General features: G+C 42.0%; 2 protein-coding genes across 3 annotated transcripts in view; one reads left to right on the top strand and one right to left on the bottom strand.

The window, feature by feature from the left end:
• Positions 1 to 22,858, top strand: part of TMEM117 (transmembrane protein 117) — a 304,918-nt gene that overhangs the window by 51,099 nt on the left and 230,961 nt on the right. For both annotated transcript variants that reach the window (XM_068170301.1, XM_068170303.1), the window contains exon 3: positions 11,989 to 12,121. In XM_068170301.1, coding sequence (XP_068026402.1) covers positions 11,989 to 12,121 — 133 coding nt within the window. The remainder of the gene's footprint in view (positions 1 to 11,988; positions 12,122 to 22,858) is intronic.
• Positions 879 to 8,990, bottom strand: LOC137454577 (P2Y purinoceptor 1-like). The gene is made up of 2 exons (XM_068164673.1): positions 8,921 to 8,990; positions 879 to 1,888 (listed from the first exon to the last, which is right to left on the bottom strand). Exons 1-2 carry the CDS (start codon positions 8,988 to 8,990, stop codon positions 879 to 881), a joined length of 1,080 nt encoding a protein of 359 aa, XP_068020774.1.

The raw sequence follows: 22,858 nt of genomic DNA on the forward strand, positions 1-22,858 counted from the left end.
CACCTGTGTAGCAGCAGCTCTTACTTTTCTTGCAGCTCAGCCACCTCCGTGTTTCAGAACTTTTCCTGTGCATGCCTCTTCATGTTGATGAGTTCAGATTTCATGGCAGAACCACGCAGTCCCATGAAGCAGAACACTTAATGAGAGACAGCTGTAATTGCCCAGGGTTTGCAGGACACCACAGTCTATTGTTTCTGAAACTTTGCTGCCCTGGGGGAAGACTTAACAAAGCTCCTCAGTCTGTGCTTGTTTGCTTCAAGATGCGCTGTGTAGCTTCATTGTGTCTCTGACTATCCTCAGGGCTTTTATCTTACTATTTTTGTTTGGTTTTGGAAATGTGCTGCACTTACCCGGCTTAATGAGGTTCCACTGGCAGTGTCAGTGGAGCTCTAGTGCAAGCAGCAGTAAAATGAAGTACTTGTAGAAAGCCTCTCTTCGAATGATGAAGTTCATCTGTAAGCATCATGATTGTTACTAATTACACAGTCCAATCGCAGCAGCACTTACAAATAGATGAAAGAATAATTAACAGCAACTATAAGGAGGCTTCTCAACACTATGTGCTCTTAATCCTGCTGTCTTTTTCTGGCCAAGAATTAGCTGCTTACAACTTTTCTTCATTGTTCATTCCATCTTGCACGTGCATACAGGTAAGAAGTGCTGTTTCACCATAAATTAAGGTGGATTTCTGACAAGAATATTTAAAATGCCAGTTCTGTAAACCAAAAAGTTGTCAGTGCTTCTCTTCACATAAAAGTTTGCCCCACATCGCAATGGATTCTTGCTTATTCAAGAGATTGTTGTACAATACAGGACACTAACTTTGGAATGGACAGTGGGAGAGGTGTGTCTTTGTAGACTGGTGTTTAAGTCAATGTTCATAGGGACCAAGTGATATCACTTACCCTTCCTGTCAGACAACAGCAGCACTGGCACTTGGGGTGGCATTTTATACTTTTAAGTCTTTGATAGAATGTCTTATTTGCTACTGTGAAAATGATTGGGTCAAGGCAACTGTTGATGCTGCAGATGATCTCTGTGACTTTATAAATGACACTTAGTATCCTCATGTTCCCACAGGGTGGTTGGCAGGTAATTCTGTAAATTAGTATCACCATCATCATAACATGATAAGGTATGAAAGAAACAGCAAATATGATCATAGCAGCTGAAATCAGTAACAGAGGCCTAATAAGTCTGTTCCTTCTTTGCTGCCGTTTACTGAGTTGTAGTAGCGCTTTGAGAGTGAACATATAGCATGTAAAGAGGACTGTGACTGGAATCAGGAATCTCAGTACAATCTTGGACATTGTCAATGGCACTGCAAATTGTAAAGGTTCTTCAGTGCCATTCAGGGAATCTGTGATGTCATGGTGTCTTTTAGCTGCAACTGTGTAGTAGATCTCTGGTATCGATGCCATCACTGTGAAGATCCATACCGCGATGGTACTGAACACAGCCTTTCTTTTGTCCCACCATGTTAATGAAGTGATGGGATGGACAGCACCTAGATACCTGTCAAAACTGATGAGTGTCAGGAAATAGACACTTCCATAGATATTAATACTTAAAAATTGTCTTATGATCCAATAAAATTTTTCATTGGAATAGACAGCTAACTTCTGGAAATTGTAATATACTGAGAAAGGTGCTATGAGAGTCCAGGTGAAGTCACACAGTGCCAAGTTAAAGAGGAATATGGTACTGGTAGTCCATGTCTTCATGTAGTACACATAATGTCGCAGTGCAAGGATATTGCCTAGAAATCCTGCCAATAGCGTGAAAAGGCAAACCAGAATCAGCAAGTAACAGTACCACTCCAGCTTAGGGTTTCTGTTGCAAATGAAAATAGAGCATGTACCATTCATGGTATTTCCATGATGTATGCCTGGAGGGAAAGGAGAGAACAACAGATGTTATTTTTCTTTTGGAAAAAAAAGTATTCAATAGCTGTATTGGACTCAAATCTCAGAACTTTTAAGTTAAATCCAGTATGTTTCAATTGGCAGAAGAATTCATAATATGGGATAGAATAGAATAGAATAGAATAGAATAGAATAGAATAGAATAGAATAGAATAGAATAGACCAGGTTGGAAGAGACCTTCAAGATCATCGCGTCCAACCTATCATCCAACACCACCCAACCAACTAACCCATGTAACCAAGCACCCTGTCAAGTCTCCTCCTGAACACCTCCAGCGATGGCGACTCCACCACCTCCCCGGGCAGCCCATTCCAATAGACAATCACTCTCTCTGTGTAAAACTTCCTCCTCACCTCCAGCCTGATCCTCCCCTGGCACAGCCTGAGACTGTGTCCTCTTGTTCTGGTACTGGCTGCCTGGGAGAAGAGACCATCATCCGCCTATCTACAACCCCCCTTCAGGTAGTTATAGAGAGTGATAAGGTCACCCCTGAGTCTCCTCCTCTCCAGGATAAGCAATCCCAGCTCCCTCAGTCTCTCCTCATAGGGCTTGTGTTCCAAGCCCCTCACCAACTTTGTTGCCCTTCTCTGGACACGCTCCAGCAAGTCAACATCCTTCCTAAACTGAGGGGCCCAGAACTGGACACAGGACTCGAGGTGTGGCCTAACCAGTGCAGTGTACAGGGGCAGAATGACCTCCCTGCTCCTGCTGGCCATACTGTTCCTGATGCAGGCCAGGATGCCATTGGCCCTGCTGGCTGCCTGGGCACACTGCAGGCTCATGTTCATCCTACCATCGACCAGTACCCCCAGGTCCCTCTCTGCCTGGCTGCTCTCCAGCCACTCTGACCCTAGCATAAGCTCTTCTCTATCTGAGAAAGATGTCAACTCCAAGTAAATAACACTTAAAGCTTACCCTACAACAGCAGCACAGCCAGATCTTCATGACCTTTTATTCAAACCATTGTATTCTCCCCTCCCTAATATTTACTGTAGTGTATGCTAGATGAGAGAAACACACACCTTCAGTAACAGCAGTGTCCCCTTGCCCACTAATATATCTGTGTCTGTCTTTGAGGAGCAGAGGAGAAGATAGGAGGACAGTAATTGCCCACTCTTGCATTGGTAAGGCCGCACCTTGAGTACTGTGTCCAGTTCTGGGCCCCTCAGTTTAAGAAGGACATCGAAACACTTGAACGTGTCCAGAGAAGGGCAACAAGGCTGGGGAGAGGCCTTGAGCACAAGCCCTATGAGGAGAGGCTGAGGGAGCTGGGATTGTTTAGCCTGGAGAAGAGGAGGCTCAGGGGTGACCTCATTGCCCTCTACAACTATCTGAAAGGTGGTTGTAGCTGGGAGGAGGTTGGTCTCTTCTCCCAGGCAACCAGCACCAGAACAAGGGGACACAGTCTCAAGCTGCGCCAGGGGAGGTTTAGACTCGAGGTGAGGAGAAAGTTCTTCACCGAGCGAGTCGTTCATCATTGGAATGTGCTGCCCAGGGAGGTGGTGGAGTCATCGTCCCTGGAGGCGTTCAAGAGGAGATTGGACATGGCACTTGGTGCCATGGTCTAGTGATGGGGTCTGTGTTGATAGGTTGGACTCGATGATTCTCGAGGTCTCTTCCAACCTAAGTTATACTGTGATACTCTTTTGTCTCCCTGTGGCACCAGAATGCATCAATGCCTGTTCAGTAATATCTGGAATATAGAGCAGCAGTGTATTTTTAAAGCAAGGTTTTTCTACTTGTAAAGTCTTATGTTTAATCCCAACAAGTTTGTACTTCCAATAAAAACAAAACGAGGGCTGGAACAGTCTGCCAGAATGAGCTGTCACCAACTGCAGTTTGTTATGTTTCTAAAACTTCTCCAAATGATGCAGCAGATGCCAAAGTATAAGGTCTGTCCAAGTAGAAGCTTTGTATGAGGGTCATCCAAATAGTCATTTAGAGATCAGAGTCCAGTACAGTGCTTGATTGGATGGCAGGATAAAATTTTACTCAGTGCAACTGCACTTTGAAAGGAAGAAAGGACTTCAAAATGTTACTGATTCCTTGGAATTTTTCAAGCAGCTTTAACCATTCCATTGATAGCTTTGTGGTTTTTGTTTGTTTGTTTGTCTGTTTGTTTTTAATGTAATGTTTTATTTCATGTCAGCCTTGATACAGTACGACTTTTCCATGGGTGCATTCACAGGCACAGGCAAAAATATAACAAACATGGTCAACAGTTAAAAGATGCTAAATAAAGATTGCTGGAATGAGTCCAGAGAAGGGCAACGAAGTTGGTGAGGGGCTTGGAACACAAGCCCTATGAGGAGAGGCTGAGGGAGCTGGGGCTGCTTAGCCTGGAGAAGAGGAGACTCAGGGGTGACCTTATTGCTCTCTACAACTACCTGAAGGCGGGGTTGTAGACAGGCAGAGGTTGGTCTCTTCTCCCAGGCAGCCAGCACCAGAACAAGAGGATACAGTCTCAGGCTGTGCCAGGGGAAGTTCAGGCTGGAGGTCAGGAGGAAGTTTTACACAGAGAGAGTGATTGCCCATTGGAATGGGCTGCCCGGGGAGGTGGTGGAATCGCCATCACTGGAGGTGTTCAGGAGGAGACTTGACAGGGTGCTTGGTTGCATGGGTTAGTTGATTAGGTGGTGTTGGACGATAGGTTGGACGCGATGATCTTGAAGGTCTCTTCCAACCTGGTTTACTCTATTCTATTCTATTGCATTATTATGCTTTGCAGATTCATGGTTCACCCAGGCAATGAATTGACTGAAAACTAATTCAGACTGTACTAGAACCTCAGCAACAAAAGCAGTCAAATGACTTTCCAGAAAATGATTATGGATAGAAAACCATCTGGTTTACTCACTGTGTATTTCACAGGTGGGGAATGTTTGCTCACTAAATGTATTTTGCTAAGTATTGAAGCACTGTACTTTAACCTGTGGTGTCTCTACTCTTTCTCTACTCTTCTCCATACCCTTTGTGAATATAAAACAATTACACAAATGTATAATTTCAGGTGAATTTTTAAAGGTATCCCTGTGAGTTCTGTAAAATGTGTTGCCCTAATTGGTACAATACAGCTATGTAACATTTTCTTAGAATGTGTTCAACTGAAAGGGATTTGAATGTGTGCAGGGAAGTTATCATTTCCTAAAATCCTCTTGGGAAGGAGGTCATACTTGCTTTTAACTATAGTTTATTTACTATTTCTTTGTCATCGTTTTCAATAATTATGAATGGCCTAAGCACTTGACTCCAAGTTGTGCTGGCAGTATAAATAAGCCCTGAAGTGGCCATGCTTCATGAGAGAATAGTAATGCCAGGTTCCTGATACTGAACCCGAGGACACAGTCTCAGGCTGCGCCAGGGGACGAGACTTGATGGGGTGCTTGGTGCCATGGGTTAGTTGTTTAGGTGGGTTGGATTGGTTGATGGGTTGGACACGATGATCTTGAAGGTCTCTTCCAACCTGGTTGTTGTTTATTATTATTATTATTATTTATTATTATTATTATTATTATTATTATTATTATTATTATTATTATTATTATTATTATTATTATTATTCTTTAGGGTGGATGTTTGGACGAAGTTCTACACAGAGAGAGTGATTGCCCATTGGAATGGGCTGCCCGGGGAGGTGGTGGAGTCACCGTCACTGGAGGTGTTCAGAAGGAGACTTGATAGGGTGCTTGGTTGCATGTTTTAGTTGATTAAATGGGTTGGATTAGTTGATAGGTTGGACATGATGATCTTGAAGGTCTTTTCCAACCTGGTCTTTCCATTCCATTCCATTCCATTCCATTCCATTCCATTCCATTCCATTCCATTCCATTCCATTCCATTCCATTCCATTCCATTCCATTCCATTCCATTCCATTCCATTCCATTCCATTCCATTCCATTCCATTCCATTCCATCTCATCAAGCTCCAAGAACAGGACTATAGATAGGTTTAAGAGGAGGGTGGCAGACATCTGTGGCCCACTCTGCTGTAAGTTGGTTGGATAAAGCCACAATGGGTGTTCTAAAACATTGTCTCCTATTAATTATTTGTGTTATAATAAATCTTAGAGTTCATGTCCAAGACTCTGTTCTTGAAGCAGTGTGCCTTGCAGTTGATGTGAATGACTTACAGGGTGGACACAGAGGAACAGGTGGAGAGATAAAAAGAGCCTTTCCAAACACAAGGGGTTTGACTCCCAGCTTGATGCTGTAACAGGAACTGCTTCTGTCAAAAGAATTTGAAGCCTTGTACAATCAGGACGCCGTTTCCCTGCATCTGGGAAGACAGTCAGCATGCTGTGCTATATCCTGAGGCCATCTGAGCTACCCTGATGTCCATTAGATGTGTGTGCATGCTGTAATGATTTTCAGAAGTGACACTGCTTGTTTTTTTATCAGATAATGGCAAGTTTTCTGTCTGCTGCGCTCAAACCAACAGGGTAACTCAAGCTACCAGATGTGACTTGATCATCTTCACAGTTCATGTTCAAAATTCTGCATCTGTAGTCGAAGAGGACTTCCTGAACATTGATATATTCACTCCTAAATCCATGTGTTCTTTAACAGAGGCAGACAATACATATACACCCATCTTAGCAGTGGCAGAATGACCAGCAGCACCATGATAAGATACTGTGACAAATGAGAGCTTGCACGTGTTGTTAGTGCTTAGAACAAACTTGCCACTCCAGTAGGATTGGATTTTCAAGGCTAAAAAAAATACTTCAAACTTGTTGAGATGAATTTTGCAGCTGAACAGTTTCAGCCATTGATGGAGATGGTCGTGAACATTAAACGGGCAGAAAGAACAATCACAATGTGGCATCCATAATTGAAGGAGTGTTCTGATTTGATGTAGGTCTGGATATTAGAGTTTTACACATATTCCCAGGAAAGTATTAAAGTTTATGGTCTCCATCACTCATAATTAACACAAGAAAGCATGCAAAATTCATGGGTGAGAATTTTACATTTCTCTTTTAAGAAGCAATCTAATGAATCCAACCATCTTACAGGCTGTGGATCTAAAGATCATAGAATCATAGAATCAATAAGGTTGGAAAAGACCATAAACATCATCAAGTCCAACATGTCACCCAGAACTACATGACTACTAAACCATGGCACCAAGTGCCAAGTCCAATTCCCTCTTGAAAACCTCAAGAGGTTTTCAACCCTTTCCAAAGGCTAACAACTCTCTCTGTGAAGAACTTTCTCATCACCTCAAGCCTAAACTTCCCCAGCGCAGTTTGAGACTGTGTCCTCTTGTTCTGGTGCTGGTTGCCTAGAAAAGTTTTAATTTTTTGAAGAGTAACCTGTTTCACTCAAGTTTTGTCTCTGCCTATTGGGGTTGCCTCTTTTTTTTGGATCTAAAAGGAATATGGCTTAGATCTGTGACTCTGACAATACCTACAGGCTCCTCAGTCATTATCCCCAGCAGTGTTTGCACACTATTATAGAAAGGTCAAGTGAGTTTCAGCTTCTTCCTGTGCCTGTGATGTGGCCTCCAAAACCTTGGATACAAGACCTTGTTTCAGTAAAAAAACCAAATATTTTGAGGAAACTTTGTGAATGAAACATTGTGTAAATAAAAAGAATCTTGATTTGTTTATGCAGCTAATTGTAGTTCAGAGTTTATCAATTATAGCCATTCATATGGCATTTAGAATACATAGAATAAACCAGGTTGGAAGAGACCTTCAAGATCATCACGTCCAACCCATCAACCAATCCAACCCACCCAAACAGCTAACCCATGGCACCAAGCACTCCATCAAGTCTCCTCCTGAACATCTCCAATGATGATGACTCCACCACCTCCCCGGGCAGCCCATTCCAATGGGCAATCACTCTCTCTGTATAGAACTTCTTCCCAACATCCAACCTAAACCTCCCCTGGCACAGCCTGAGACTGTGTCCTCTTGTTTAACTGTTAGGCTTAGTTCATTTGTTGATTTAAAAAAAAATATTTGATTTTGTATGTGCAGATATAAGAACCATATTCTTCCCTGTCATACCTGGGGGGTTTGGGACATTTTTGACATGAACATAATAGATTAGTCTGAAGGGAAAAAAACTAAAAAAGATTAAGTTGAGGCAGCAGCTTATTTTATGTTATTTTAATCCTTATCTCCTCTCTTTGTCCCTTGCTCCTTTTTGCTTCCTATTCATTGTGGTAGAAGCCTTAATTTGACATGACCTGTTTTATTTGTTGGGATTCCTCTGAGAATTTTGTGTTTGCATGTTTGCAAGTGGATTTTCACCTGGTACAAATCCATTGCAGCTACCTGATAGTTTATCCAAATTTCTGACTGTTTACACCTCAATGTATTTGTGTTACTTGTCCCAAAGTGTACCCTTATAGCTCCTTTTAGCAAATTAATAAAACATAATACATGCAGTCCCAAGTTTTGTAGTAGAAATAGAAAGCATTATTTGTAATATATACTTTAGGTGACCATCACATGCATTCCTCTTTTATGTCCAAGTCAATTGATATGAAAGGATACTTAATGCAATGTGAGTATTAAGCAGAGCATTTCACATATCTTAGTTCAACTGCATTTAGCATATTTTACATACTAATATGATAGGAACAATAAGTAATATACAGCATTATTTATATGCAATTACATAAGTAGGTTGTGCTAATATCCAATTCCTCTCTCCTTAATGGTTCAATCAGTATTGTGATTAAGCTGCTATTTCTTTTCATTAAATTATGTTCACATACTTACTTATTTACTTACTTACTTATTTAATGTTCACATACTTACTTATTTAATGAAGTCCTATCTAGCAAACACAAGCCACAGTAGAAGGATAGTTAAGGTGTAAGAATTTGCCTGCTAAAGACAGTGTTTGTGAAAAGTACTTTAACAAACACTAAATGCATACATATGTGTATTAATCATTGTGTAACAGCTAAACAAGGAAAAATACATTGCTTTGGACAATACAGGTGCAATTAATGCTTAATAAATCTTTCTCTTACCTGTTTTAGAAAGGTTGGAAAAGTCTATTTTACAGAAGTCTAGAAGCTCAGCTGTACTTTTCCTCTCCATTAATCTGGACCTTCTAAAATCACAACTCTATTTTATGAGTACTGTTCTGGTGTTGGTAGTAGTCAATACGCAATGGAAGCTCTTCAGAGACCAGGTATCAAACTGCAAGGGAGATACCTTTTATCACTAAGCCCCTCCTCTCAGTCAGGATAAATTGCTCTTGCTGTAGCAGCCTCTGCTTGATTTTTAGAGAAAGTCAGATTTATTGCACATTCCCATTCTAGTTAGGCCTGGAGCTGTTACTATTTCCAGTACTGAAAGAACAGTACAGGGGCTTGGGGCATGTGTGTGTTTGGACTTGCCCTTTGTTCTCCTTTGTCACTGCCAGAATCCTTGTAATTGCAGCCCTACTACTGGGCTCTTGACCCTGTTGCAGATCTTGGTTCACCCCACCTTCCCACCTATCACTTCTTCTGCCTCACAATTCCCATTTTGTTCCAAAATCTCAGTCCTGTCAGAGAATGCCCATCCTCCAACTCTGCTTACTCCTGCACTTAGATCCTACCTACCACTGCAGTCCACAATCCAGATTTGTGTCAGATCCACCAGTCTTTCTGCACCAAACCTGCATCTCCTTCTTCAGCAGCACACACCAGTCCTGGGATCTTCCTGTTTCACTCTGTGAATGAACATGTCACATTTTCTTTCACTAACTTTGCCCATTTAATAACTTTCCCATCTGTCCATGTTTAAGCCATGCTGAAACTGAACTTTGCAGTTCACAACACTTTCCAAAGATTGCCTCCATCCCAGACCTTTGCACCTCTCTGTCTGCTGTATCACCTCTTATGGTACTTTCTGTCCAGCTCCTCATCTTCCCTCTGATTTCCCTACTTTGACATCTTCTGGCAGCTGACTGCACTATCTCCTCATTAGATACTGTCCTTCACCTTGCTGCTTGAGTCATTGTTTTCCTTCCCCTGCTTGGCTTCTGTTGTGGGGCTTTCTGCTTTCTCTTCTTCTGATGGGCTTTTCAGTATTCCAAACATCTGAAGAACACATTAAAAAATCCACCTTGTTTTAGAAAAAAACTTGGTATTGGACATGTTTTAGTTTATTAAACATTACCAAGAGAAACAGTCATAGCTCAAATACTCTGGGAAATGTTTAGTTCTCTGTGATGGGGTGACATTTGGTGTACATATCTGACTAGGAAATGAATAATGATTGTAAGAATGACTTTAAGGTCTGTTCTCTTTTGTCATAGGACTTTTTACAGGCTCAATCAGTTTGTGGTCTTGTTGTAGTACAATGTAGGAAATGTCTATATTGTATGAAAGAGAATAATGCTATTCTTCACTTTTGTGGATCAAGGAGTTGAGTGTGGAGTATAAGTGGTTTGTCCATAATGTCACTGGAGGCCTCTGGTAGAATTTGATGTGGATTCTAAAGCTTGTGATACTTGCTCAGTGCATATCACACCGATGGGAGAGGTCATCCCAGCTGAGCAGTTCAGTAGTATTGGAATCTAAGACTGTATCAGATTTCCTGTGTTGATGTTACATGACTGACAGGAACACATGTCAGCCTTGTACTACCTCATGAGACAGAGCAACAATGAGATTGTACAGTATTGTTATCTCAGTTTTACTGAGAGCAGGGGTGATTATTTACTTATTATTCACCCTGTATTTTTGTGTACTTTTGGGCTTAAGCAAAAGCCCTCTGATATATGGAGTTTCTGTCTAGCCCTGGCAATTTCTTTCATCCTCAATTAGTCCTGCAGTCACCTTCTCAGAAATGCAAATAATCTCTTTTTCTCATGAGCCAAAGTGTCCTCAGTCCCTAATTCTGTTCCATGTTTGTGTTTTTCACAAGCTAGATAAACACATAGGATGAGAGCACTCTTGTCGTGTCATATTTGTCTGTTATTAGTGGAAAGAGACAGGCAAACATCAAGATTTAATGACTGTTTTGTTACTGATGAAGAAATACCAGCAAATAATAGATCTCACACAGCCTGAGGTCCTTATGACACTTCAAAATTTATAAATAGACTTGCTTCTCAAGACATTGCTCAAATGTGGCACTAAAAGTGGCACTTGCCCTGAGGTCTAGACTAGTTCCATGAGATCTTCCCCACTGTGGCATTTGTTTTGGAGTGTTAGAATATAACAGTTTCTAAAAGACAGGATGATTTAGGCAGTTGCCCTTCCAGTCCCTGACTCCTTCCCAGTTTTGCACAGATGCATAATTCGACTGTTCTTTGAGCTTCAAGGTCAGCAGATTGATGGAACTAATTCAAATGAAAGAAAAAAAACAAATAGAAAAGATAAATTTTCTTTTTCTCTGGATGAGTCAGTTCTCCACTCCACTCTCCACTTGTGCATGGCTGCTCAACTCCCTGTGCCAGCATGAGGGCAGATTAGAGATATTAGTGGCTGAAATGAAAACATTGAAAGCTGCTGAACCAACATGCAGAATCACATGTAGTGTATACAAAACCATGTGTGTGATGCAGACTGCTTCAGGTTTCCACCTCAGTGACTCTGTTTGTAAGTGCCCAAACAAGTGTTTCATACATTTGTGGGAAATAACCTTGTAGGAATACTATCTGTTCTTGACTAACTGCAGAGGAGTAGTTCAGCTGCATGCTGCTAAATTTCTTCTCCCCACACACAGTGGGATAATTTAATAGAATGGAATGGAATGGAATGGAATGGAATGGAATGGAATGGAATGGAATGGAATGGAATGGAATAGAATAGAATAGAATAGAATAGAATAGAATAGAATAGAATAGAATTGAATTGAATTAACCAGGTTGGAAAAGACCTCTGAGATCACCGAGTCCAACCTATCATCCAACACTATCCAATCAACTAAACCATGGCACCAAGCACCCCATCCACTCTCCTCTTAAACACCTCCAGTGACGGTCACTCCACCACCTCCCTGGGCAGAAGAAACACAGTTTAGTACTCAATTTTATTTTTGTTGTCCTGCAAACATGTATTTACTGACTAATATATTCTTTCTCATAACATTTGTACCACAGGTCAGTTGCTCCGCCTGAAAATGTTTCGAGAGGACCATGGGTCTTGGATGACGATGTTCTTCAGTACCATCCTCTTCCTCTTCATTTTTTCTCACATTTATAATCTCTTCCTCATTATGGCAGGGAATATGAGGTAGGTCACATAGATTCTTTTTGTCTCATTTGCTCTGTAATATAGCATTTCATATAATACTGCTTTACAGTGAGCAAGAGCTTACCAAAATGTAAGCATCTTAGTATTCACTACGTTTTATTCCTGAGCTTTCTGAATTTACTAGAATGGTAATTCAATTGGTTAGTCAGCCAAGAGGATTAAAATATCAGTTATAAAACGTGGAGTCCTAGACTAATGATAGCAACTGTTAGGGCACTAATTAACATGATATCTACATTTTGTTGTTGTTGTTAATTTCAAATTACAGCTCAGCAAATTCGATTAGAAGCTGGGACTGAATAGTTTAAATCTATGACTATTGTGCACAGAATCAATCAGAATTAAACTTAAAAGAAATTGAAGCACCCAAAGTTGAGGAAGCTCCTGGCCAAACCACAGATATTAAATGTGTAGTGTTTTTTTTGGTTACCTACAATAGTATTTGGTGATCCAATTTGTTAAAAATCTTCTTTGAAAACCATTTTTTTTCCCCCAAAAGGTGCTCTGACAGGGCAAAGTTATGGTTGGCTGAGAGGGATAAACGTCTCTCTTTGTATTATGTCTGGACTTATTTTAAAATGGTGCTTTTTATACTAGTTTTCTGACTTAAGAAGCCTTGCTTTCTCCTATTATCTCAAAATTGACACCACTTTCATGTGCTGATTTTCTGAACAAAATGTAGTTAGTCATCCGACGCATACAGAGTGAGTTCATCGGACAAAAGTTCACAGTCATGTTTATGAAAGGCAAGACAGCATCTGAAACTCAGTATATATATGAGCTGAAGAACAATGCAAATAATCACATTACTTGCATTTAGCAGAATATCAGAGCCAGTTATTTAATGGGCCGTGGTGTTGTCTGTTAGCAGATTTTTAGTATGTCAACAAAAATACACAGTGTATAAAGTCCGGCTACCAAAAGGTGCGTAGGAGGCAGACTGGGTGTTACTGTATGAATCTAAACATAGACCAGCTGGGCTAATATGAGATTGTGTCACAAAGGCTGAATGTATTGATTCAGGCAACGCAGGTACATCAGCAGAACTCTTGAGTGTTTTAGGAAATGATCACTGTAATGCTGTGCTAAATATGAACAGGTGCCCAATAAGAGGCAGAATAATCATCCCTGAAATGAGGAGAGTGGGAGCATTGCAGGTTTCTGGCTTCCCTGTTTGCATAGTCATACTATTATTGGTATTACATTAGGGTTTATATTTGGTATTTCTAATGCCTCAATAAAATATAACTAGCTGTTAGACTAAGCAGTAACGATTTTGAAAGCTTGACTCATGTCTGGAAGTCAGACTTCATTTGTCCGAGTCAACATTCCTGCTCCCAATATCTGTTACAAGTTTCCATTAGCTGCACTGAGCAGATTGTGTGACAATCATCATCCACATTCATGGAGATTTTAATAGGCACAGCCTAGTACTAAAATAGCTGGTGTCAGTCAATCTGCCCTCTTACTTACTGTGGGGTGAAGCCTCTCCTGGAGGTTATGCTCCAGCCCTGAATTTGCCATGAATATTTTGGGAAGCTGACCACGATGTGCTAAAATACACTGCCTTTTTTTGAATTGGACTGAAGGCTTGTTGCAGCCATTTTGGGCATCCATTCCCTCAACAAGGAAGCAAGCTGGCAGAGAACAAACAGTTCCAGTCCAAACTGCATGGTCAAACAGAGCCCTTGATTCAGTCCTCTCAAAGCTGTATGGTACATTTGACAATAAGATTTCTACTACAACATGTTGCTATGATTCAAGGAATGGACTGTCTTTTCATGAGTAATGTAACCTAAATGTAATCCTCATGAAAGCTGTTTGCTTTGTGGTTTATACTTTGGTACAAATGAGCACCTCTGTGTCTTACTGAAGTGACTGGCACCAGAGAGACAGGCTTCTGTGATAAAGGTCAGAGTCTGACTATATGGAGGTTACAGTCATTGTAGAAACAACCTGACCTTTGTGCCTATTAACTCCTATGAAACATTAGCATCCAGAATACACATCTTTCTAATACAAAAGCCTTAAAATGATTGTCTGCAAGACTAAAGGAAACACATTCTTTTTTTCATTGCATGTGTTCGCTCCTTGCCATGTCTCTGATTCCATTTTACCCTAGGAGCTGGCAGAAGAGTGAGTCTTTCTGTCAGATATTTGATGTCATCAATGAAAATCCTGTTGTGGCTCACGAGTAGGAGAATCGTATGTCTTGCATGTGCATGCCAGCATGGATGATCAGAGCAGAGGCACTGTTTTGTTGAGGGCTCAAGAAACCTGTGCCAGGAGTGCTTTAAAGTGGCGGGGACTGTTTGCTGGGGAGAGCAAAAGCACAAGTTCCTGGAATTTGAATATATATTACAGAGCTGTGAAAGTGTGACTATCTGAACTGTGAAAGTGTGACTACTTGAACTGAAAATTTTGTGACAGATTGGAATGTATCTTTTTAAGTCACTCTTTTTCAGTGATATTTTAAGGACTTTGCAGTTTATGGTACTAGCTTGTTGTCCATTAGGACATGGCATTAGGACTCACAGCAGAATATCTGGCGAGGAATCCTCTCTGAAAAGCTGTCAAGAGAATGGTCTGCAGCTGTTATTTTGTACTTCTCATCCCTGAAAAATAGTTAAACAGAAGCCAAGATGGGCACACGGGTCATGCTGGGCATAGTTTGAGTAACTGACAGAAGGCCCAGTATGGTTGAGGCAGAAGCTTCAGAAGCAAGGTGATTGGTCTCCCTGCTCCTTCTCCTCAAGAAAGAGGTGGGATAGAGAGGATAAATGTGAAAATGATCCAGAGTTAGGAAAAGTTCATCTCTTACTCAGGTTTAGAGACCTGGGGACGAGTTAGAGCAGTGTAGCAGCCATTAGAGAGATCAAGGCTGCTGTGAGAGTCATGGAGAAAAAGCTGTTCCTGCAAAAGTCGGAGGAACTTTAGGTAGTGCTTTATGCTTAAATAAGGAGACACTTATTTTGGAATAGTTTCAATACTTGGAGAGCAGTAAAACCAATTGAAAGGAATAAGAAAAAATGTGATCTTGTGTGGTGAAACACTTGAGCGTGTCCAGAGAAGGGCAACAAGGCTGGGGAGAGGCCTTGAACACAAGCCCTATGAGGAGAGGCTGAGGGAGCTGGGATTGTTTAGCCTGGAGAAGAGGAGGCTCAGGGGTGACCTCATTGCCCTCTACAAGTACCTGAAGGGTGGTTGTAGCCAGGAAGGGGTTGGCCTCTTCTCCCAGGCAACCAGCACCAGAACAAGGGGACACAGTCTCAAGCTGCACCAGGGGAGGTTTAGACTGGAGGTGAGGAGGAAGTTCTTCACCGAGTGAGTAATTCGTCATTGGAACGGGTTGCCCAGGGAGGTGGTTGAGTCATCGACCCTGGAGGCGTTTAAGGGGAGATTGGACGTGGCACTTGGTGCCATGGTCTAGTCATGGGGTCTGTGTTGATAGGTTGGACTCGATGATCCTCGAAGTCCTTTCCAACCTAAGTGATACTGTGATAGTGTGTGCAGCTGAACTGCACAGTAGGCACGAGGGCACCGAATTACCTCAGTGATTTGGAATTTTAAGTTTCTGCAGAAGCAAGAAGGGCACTGCTGATAACATCTGCCAATTACATCTTCTCTGTGGGTGTGTGTCTGTGTTAGCCAGTGATAAGGTACATTGCAAGAGGAACACAACACAATGTGATATGCATTGGCCCCGGGATCTGCTCTTTAAGCTACAAGTCTTGTGGTGATTTTGTGCACTTGAGCAGAAGTACAATGTCTGTCATGTTGCGGTCCATCACACATGTACACAATGGTCCTTGGCACAGCAAGCCCAGGTAGCCTCAGGAAGAGTCTGGCTGCCATGTAAAGTGGCCCTCTGTGTCAAACCTGTCACTGTCACTTTCCCTGCGGTATACTATTTTTTGATCCGATGTGGCTGAAAAAAGTCCTTCCTTCCTTTCCCCATCTTACAACAGCTGTGAGAGACTGTTTGGAGATCTTATTTCACACTCAATGCTATTTCCATCAACACTGTCCTGCATATAGTGAATAGAAGTTTTTTTCCATGATTATAGACAATGAGAAGATACTGACTGCTCTCTTGTGGCACTCAGGTTCTGCTTTTGCTGTTTGCCCTTCTGCAGAAGTATCATAGTATCATAGTATCAGTCAGGGTTGGAAGGGACCACAAGGATCATCTAGTTCCTGCCATGGGCAGGGACACCCCACACTAGATCAGGCTGGCCAGAGCCTCAAGTGTCTTACCAACTCTTGTAAATTTCATTGTAACGTTTTCTTTGACCAGCGTTCTGAAGAGGGAAAAACAATTTGGTTGGAAGCTGAATCAGAGTGGTTGTTGGGTGAGGTTGAGGGTCATGAACTAGTGGCAGCACACCATGATCAAAAATGAGGCTGAACAGTGGCTGCACAATTTTTGGGTGCCACTCAGTCACCCAGGGCTATGAATGCACCGCCATTGGTCTACCTGTCTGTCTAGGGAGGTCGCTGTGCCGCCCATCTGTAAACATTGTGTGCTACTGGCCGTGTCTGGGATGCCTCGACCCAGTCTTGAACAATATGGTTATGTTCATGCAGTCCTGAGCATGAGCTCATTCTCCAAGCACCTTAATGGTCTCTGCAGATGTTAATTCGGTCCTGTAAATGCTTACAATGTCTTGTGCTGGATATTTTTGATAATACACAGTTGGTTATTGGAGAAGAAAAGTGACATTGGCCAAGGCTTCTGTTAGAAGCAGCAAAATTTTATAAGCAGGAGTGTTGTTGAACATTTGCAGCAAACTCAAATCTGATGTCTGTGAAAATATCTTAAAACCTAGTGTGTCAAAGTAAAGCCCTCAGAAGATGAAACATGCAGGTTGTTTTGCAGAGGGAAATTCTAGGAAGCTAGGGTCATCACCTCCTGGCTTGAAGAATGTCTTAAAACCCTTTAAAACATCAGGATTTCTTGTAATGAATGGTAACAGGGATGATGTGAGAATGGCATGGAATTTTATGACAATGTGCTATGGTATTGCATGGTAAAAAAAGAAAAAGATTAAAAAAGGACAAACCTCCTCAGAATCCTGGAGGAAACTGTAGCAGTGCTGGGCTATTGAATTCTCAGTGCTTTCCCAGTGAGGCCCAATGCAATGGTATGCATATCCTGTTAGGTGCCAAGCTACATGTTACTCTCCCGTCTGAAGACCTTCCATAGTACCTAGTATCATAGTATCAGTCAAGGTTGGAAGGGACCACAAGGATCATCTAGTTCTAACCCCCCTGCCATGGGCAGGGACACCCCACACTACATCAGGCTGGCCAGAGCCTCATCCAGCCTGGTCTTAAACACCTGCAGGGATGGGGCCTCAACCACCTCCCTGGACAACCCATTCCAGGGTTTCACCACTCTCATGGTGAAGAACCTCCTCCTCACATCCAGCCTGAATCTCCCCACCTCCAGCTTCATTCCATTCCCCCTAGTCCTATCACTACCTGACATCCTGAGAAGTCCCTCCCCAGCCTTCCTGTAGGCCCCCTTCAGATACTGGAAGGCCACAATTAGGTCACCTCGGAGCCTTCTCTTCTGCAGGCTGAACATCCCCAACTCCTTCAGTCTGTCCTCATAGGAGAGGTGCTCCAGCCCTCTGATCATCCTCGTGGCCCTTCTCTTTACACGTTCCAGCACCTCCATATCCCTCTTGTAATAGGGGCTCCAGAACTGGTAGATACTGCTCTTTGCTAGCTTGCCAGAGATCTGATTTTAGCCCTTGTCTTTTCACTCATGGTCTTAATTTTTCCAAAGACAGTGTGGCAATGGTATTCAAATGTTGGGTAGATACTATCTCTTTGGTAACTTGTGCATAGTGCCAGTGAGGACACTCAGATGTTCTGCCCCCTTGCAGAAGATGCCTGAAAGGCTAATCTCAGGGCACTACAGTGGAACACGAGGTGCTTGTCTTACACTTTTTCTCCTGTATTTGGCCATTTCCAACTGCTACTTTGGAGCTTGAGTTGAAAGACTGAAAAGCTTAGATCAAGATTTCATTAAATATTGAGGGTTGTAGTGTGATGTTTGCATTTTGAAAGAAGTGACTCTTGAATATCTTGGCTTTCAAAGCAAACATAAGTTTCTCAGTCAAAAAGCCCAAAGCAGTGTAAAGATAGTAGTTTCCTCCTTAACCTTCTATTATATCTTGTGCAGTAGAGTGACCAAACTAGTAGATGTTTCCAGAGCTTCTTCCTCCACATGCCCACAGCCATGGCTGGAGGACTGATCATGATGGTGATCTATTCCATGTTTCAGTGCTATATGTTCCCACTCCCATTGGCATCCTGCTCACTGCAAGGCATGCTGGTGTGTAGTTCCAGTGTGGTTTTGCAGGAAAGCAGGCTTATTTTCTTCATATTAAGTGTCCATTTAAATGTCCTTAGTATAAATCTGCCATGCAAGTGCGGATGGATGATTTCACGGTTAAAAAAGTGCCACTGTTGTGACAGAGCTCAGAGTCATGACACTTCTCATCACTTTTCAGATCAAGGGCATGTATTTAATTTATAATGCCTGTGTCAGCTGCCCAAAAGCACGGAGCCATTTTGTGTTAGAACACTATCTATTTTAATCATAAACATTACCTATGTACATGCAGTTCAGGCTTTGTGTACTCTTAATAGAAATGCTGCCCTGACATCTATTCATTAACTCTGGGCATTGCTTGAAGTTCTGTCTGCTTCCCGACCCAGTGAACTCTCGCAGCAACAATTAACTTTGTGGCATCTGATCAGGTAAGGTTAAGTGCAAGTCTTGTACACCTTCTATCAAAAGTTCTGTTGATTTTTGTGTTTGTTAGCTAAAGTAATTTAGATTCTTGTACTTAGCACTGATTGTTGAGCTGTATAACACCTAACAGATAAGAAAAACAACTTAATTATTTAAGACTGTGTTTGAAACTTTATGTTTTAATCAAATGAGACAGAGCCTACAGTGTGCCCAGGCGGCCAGGAGGGCCAATAGCATCCTGGTCTGCATTAAGAACAGTGTGGCCAGCAGGAGCAGGGAGGTCATTCTGCCCCTGTACACTGCACTGGTTAGGCCACACCTCGAGTACTGTGTCCAGTTCTGGACCCCTCAGTTTAGGAAGGAGGTTGACTTGCTGGAACGAGTCCAGAGAAGGGCAACAAAGTTGGTGAGGGGCTTGGAACACAAGTGCTATGAGGAGAGACTGAGGGAGCTGGGGCTGCTTAGCCTGGAGAGGAGGAGACTCAGGGGTGACCTTATTGCTGTCTACAACTACCTGAAGGGGGGTTGTAAACAGGCAGAGGTTGGTCTTTTCTCCCAGGCAGCCAGCACCAGAACAAGAGGACACAGTCTCAGGCTGCGCCAGGGGAAGTTCAGGCTGGAGGTCAAGAGGAAGTTTTACACAGAGAGCGATTGCCCATTGGAATGGACTGCCCGGGGAGGTGGTGGAGTCGCCGTCACTGGAGGTGTTCAGGAGGAGACTTGACAGGGTGCTTGGTTACATGGGTTAGTTGATTAGGTGGTGTTGGATGATAGGTTGGACGTGGTGATCTTGAAGGTCTCTTCCAACCTGGTTTGTTCTATTCTATTCTATTCTATTCTATTCTATTCTATTCTATTCTATTCTATTCTATTCTATTCTATTCTATTCTATTCTATTCTATTCTATTCTATTCTATTCTATTCTATTCTATTCTATTCTATTCTATTCTATTCTATTCTATCATTCTATTCTATTCTTAAGATTACAGAGGGATGGAGAAAATACTCGTTTATTCCAAGTGTATTCAAACAAGGCCCACATGGTGGCAGCAAAGGGCACATTTTAACAGGAATCCTTCCGTCAGACTTTTGCTCTGGGTTGTTGTGTGCCACAAGCAGATTCACAGCCCTTAATTTATAGTGTTTTTCTTTAAAGAAATTCTGGGTCTTGAACTGTCCAGAGACTGTTCCGTGTTTTTGTTTTGCTGTTTATATGTCACTTTTATACGCCTGATATCCTAAGATAATCTTAAATCAGTAGCTGGATATGCTGAAGTTTTCCCATTTGTTCCAAGTGGAGGATATATTGTCTAAAGGAAATCCATTCTCTCCTTTGGGAACCCTTGCCAATAAATAATGCTTCGATATTTAAAATTACAACACAGTGACATACTTTCTGTATGACATTTAAAAATCAGTTGTGATTACTTGTCTCTCAAACTTCAGCAGGCTTGTCTTGGATGAAGCAAATTTCAGTTGACCAAAGGATGTTCAGCTACATCATTATTCAACATTGTAAAGTGTCTTTAAAATCGTAGACAAGCCATTTTCTCTTTTGATGCTAATTGTCACATTACTGTAGCAATAATACAAGTTGTCAAGATTGTCTTCTTTTGAGTGCTGAATGTGTCAAGAAAGAGTTTGGTGTGAATGTATTACCTGTGCTGTCAAAGCATTTCAGTTATTCTTGTAAAGTAGTAGGAGAGAGAACTTCATTTTGGGGTACTTTCATCTTCTCTTATTGATCATTTCTTTTCCAGAAGAAGTATGAAATTACAACACTGTTTACATTAACAGCAGACATTCTATAGGGATAAGAAAAATATTTATTCAATTAATTTTAATTAAGGTTTATTTTAAAGAGGACTCTGTTTATGTGATCTAGTGCATTGGGAGCCAATTACCACCTGCAGTAGAGAAATGTATCATAGTATCATAGTGTCAGTCAGGGTTGGAAGGGACCACAAGGATCATCTAATTCCAACCCCCCTGCCATGGGCAGGGACACCCCACACTACATCAGGTTGGCCAGAGCCTTGTCCAGCCTGGGCTTAAACACCTCCAGGGATGGGGCCTCAACCACCTCCCTGGACAACCCATTCCAGGGTTTCACCACTCTCATGGGGAAGAACCTCCTCCTCACATCTAGCCTGAAGCTCCCCACCTCCAGCTTCATTCCATTCCCCCTAGTCCTGTCACTACCTGAGATCCTGAGAAGTCCTTCCCCAGCCTTCCTGTAGGCCCCCTTCAGATACTGGAAGGCCACAATTAGGTCACCTTGGAGCCTTCTCTTCTGCAGGCTGAACAGCCCCAACTCCTTCAGTCTGTCCTCATAGGAGAGGTGCTCCAGCCCTCTGATCATCCTCGTGGCCCTTCTCTGGACACGTATAGGGTTTGCATTTCATTTAACAAGGTGAAGCAAGGAAAGGTCTATACACATAATACAGCTTTCTATTAAAGCTTGACCTTTACCCAAATTAATTGCTATTCTTTTCCTTTTTCCTCAGTTGCAGCTACATACAGGTTGTTGTATCCCTGGAAAGGTATATTTACTGAAGGCATTATACCAGATCTTATTCAGGATTGTGTTTTAATTTGTTTGTTCCCTTTTTAATGAGTCAAGGATTAGTCATCATTAGCATCTTTTTTAAAGAAGTTTTGGGAATCAAATAGGAATGTGTTTTCCTAACTGCTGGTACCGTTCTACAAAGCTGCAGGGCCCACAGCTAAGCTGTATTAAACCTCCAGACGACTTTCATCGCTGTGTCTACCCAGCCATATGTTTCACAAGCTTTATGTTGATGTATCATTTGTTTATATTTCTTTTAGTTATGTATTCATACTGTAGTCATGCCATAAAGCAAACCTTAAATTGTTATGTGTATTGGGTTTTGTTTGTTTGGGGGTTTTTGTTTTGTTGTTGTTTGTGTCTCAAAGGGCTTAGTATTTGTCTCTACTGAGTTGGAAAATATAATTCTGCTATAGTGTGAGCTTCAGAAACTTCAAACTTTTGTGAACTACTGAAAGAAAATGTTCCAAATTCATAAGTACTCCATGCCATTCTCAGAGACTAATCTTTTGGGGCCATCCTGAGTCCCTGTGAAAAACAGGGATGTCCCTGAGAGGACGTGTAGACTCTAAACAGTACAGACTGTGACAAGCTTCCCCTATATAACTGTCCATGGAGGCAGAAAGTTTAAGAATGATGGATATAAAATATTGCTCCCAGAATGCAGATGGCTGCAGTCTTTAAGTGGTGTCATGGGTTTAGCCAGCTGAATCTGCATGCTGATGTCACGACAGCTTTAAACCGAAAATGCTGGCTGGAGCAGGGTATCAGGGGGCTTGTAGTTTGGATTGTGACATCAGAAGCTTCCTGTTTCTGGTTGCTGGTTCTGGTTTCCAGGTTTGTCATGTTGGTCTTTTTTTGCAAGGCTGGCTGTGGGCTTGGGGGAACAGGTCTTATGAGGAGTGGCTGAGGGAACTGAGATTGTTTAGTCTGGAGAAAAGAAGGCTGAGGCTATACCTCATTGCTCTCTACAACTGCCTGAAAGGAGGGTAGAGTGAGGTAGGTGTTGGTCTCTTCTCCCTAGTAATAAGTGATAGGAAAGAGGAAGTGACCTCAAGTTGCATCAGAGGAGATTTAGATTGGATATTTGAAGAAACTTTTTCATTGAAAGGGTTATCAAACACTGGAATAAGCTGCCCAGGGAGATGGTTGAATCCCCATCCTTGGAGGTCTTTAAAAGACACAGATATGTGGTGCTAAGGGAAATGGTTTAGCACCAGACTTGGTAGAGTTAGGTAATAGTTGGACTCAATATTCTCAAAGGTCTTTTCCAACTGAAATGGTTCTATGATTTTCCTATAAACTCTTTTAGGTAGATTAGGAGCAAAGGCCAAGCCACAGAAATCAAAGTGACACAACCCAGTGCTGGAAGGAGTTC

The sequence above is a fragment of the Melanerpes formicivorus genome, unplaced genomic scaffold, assembly GCF_026170545.1.
Source record: "Melanerpes formicivorus ecotype bairdi unplaced genomic scaffold, bMelFor1.0.p_v2 SCAF_3, whole genome shotgun sequence".
In the NCBI taxonomy this organism is placed as follows: Eukaryota; Metazoa; Chordata; class Aves; order Piciformes; family Picidae; genus Melanerpes; species Melanerpes formicivorus.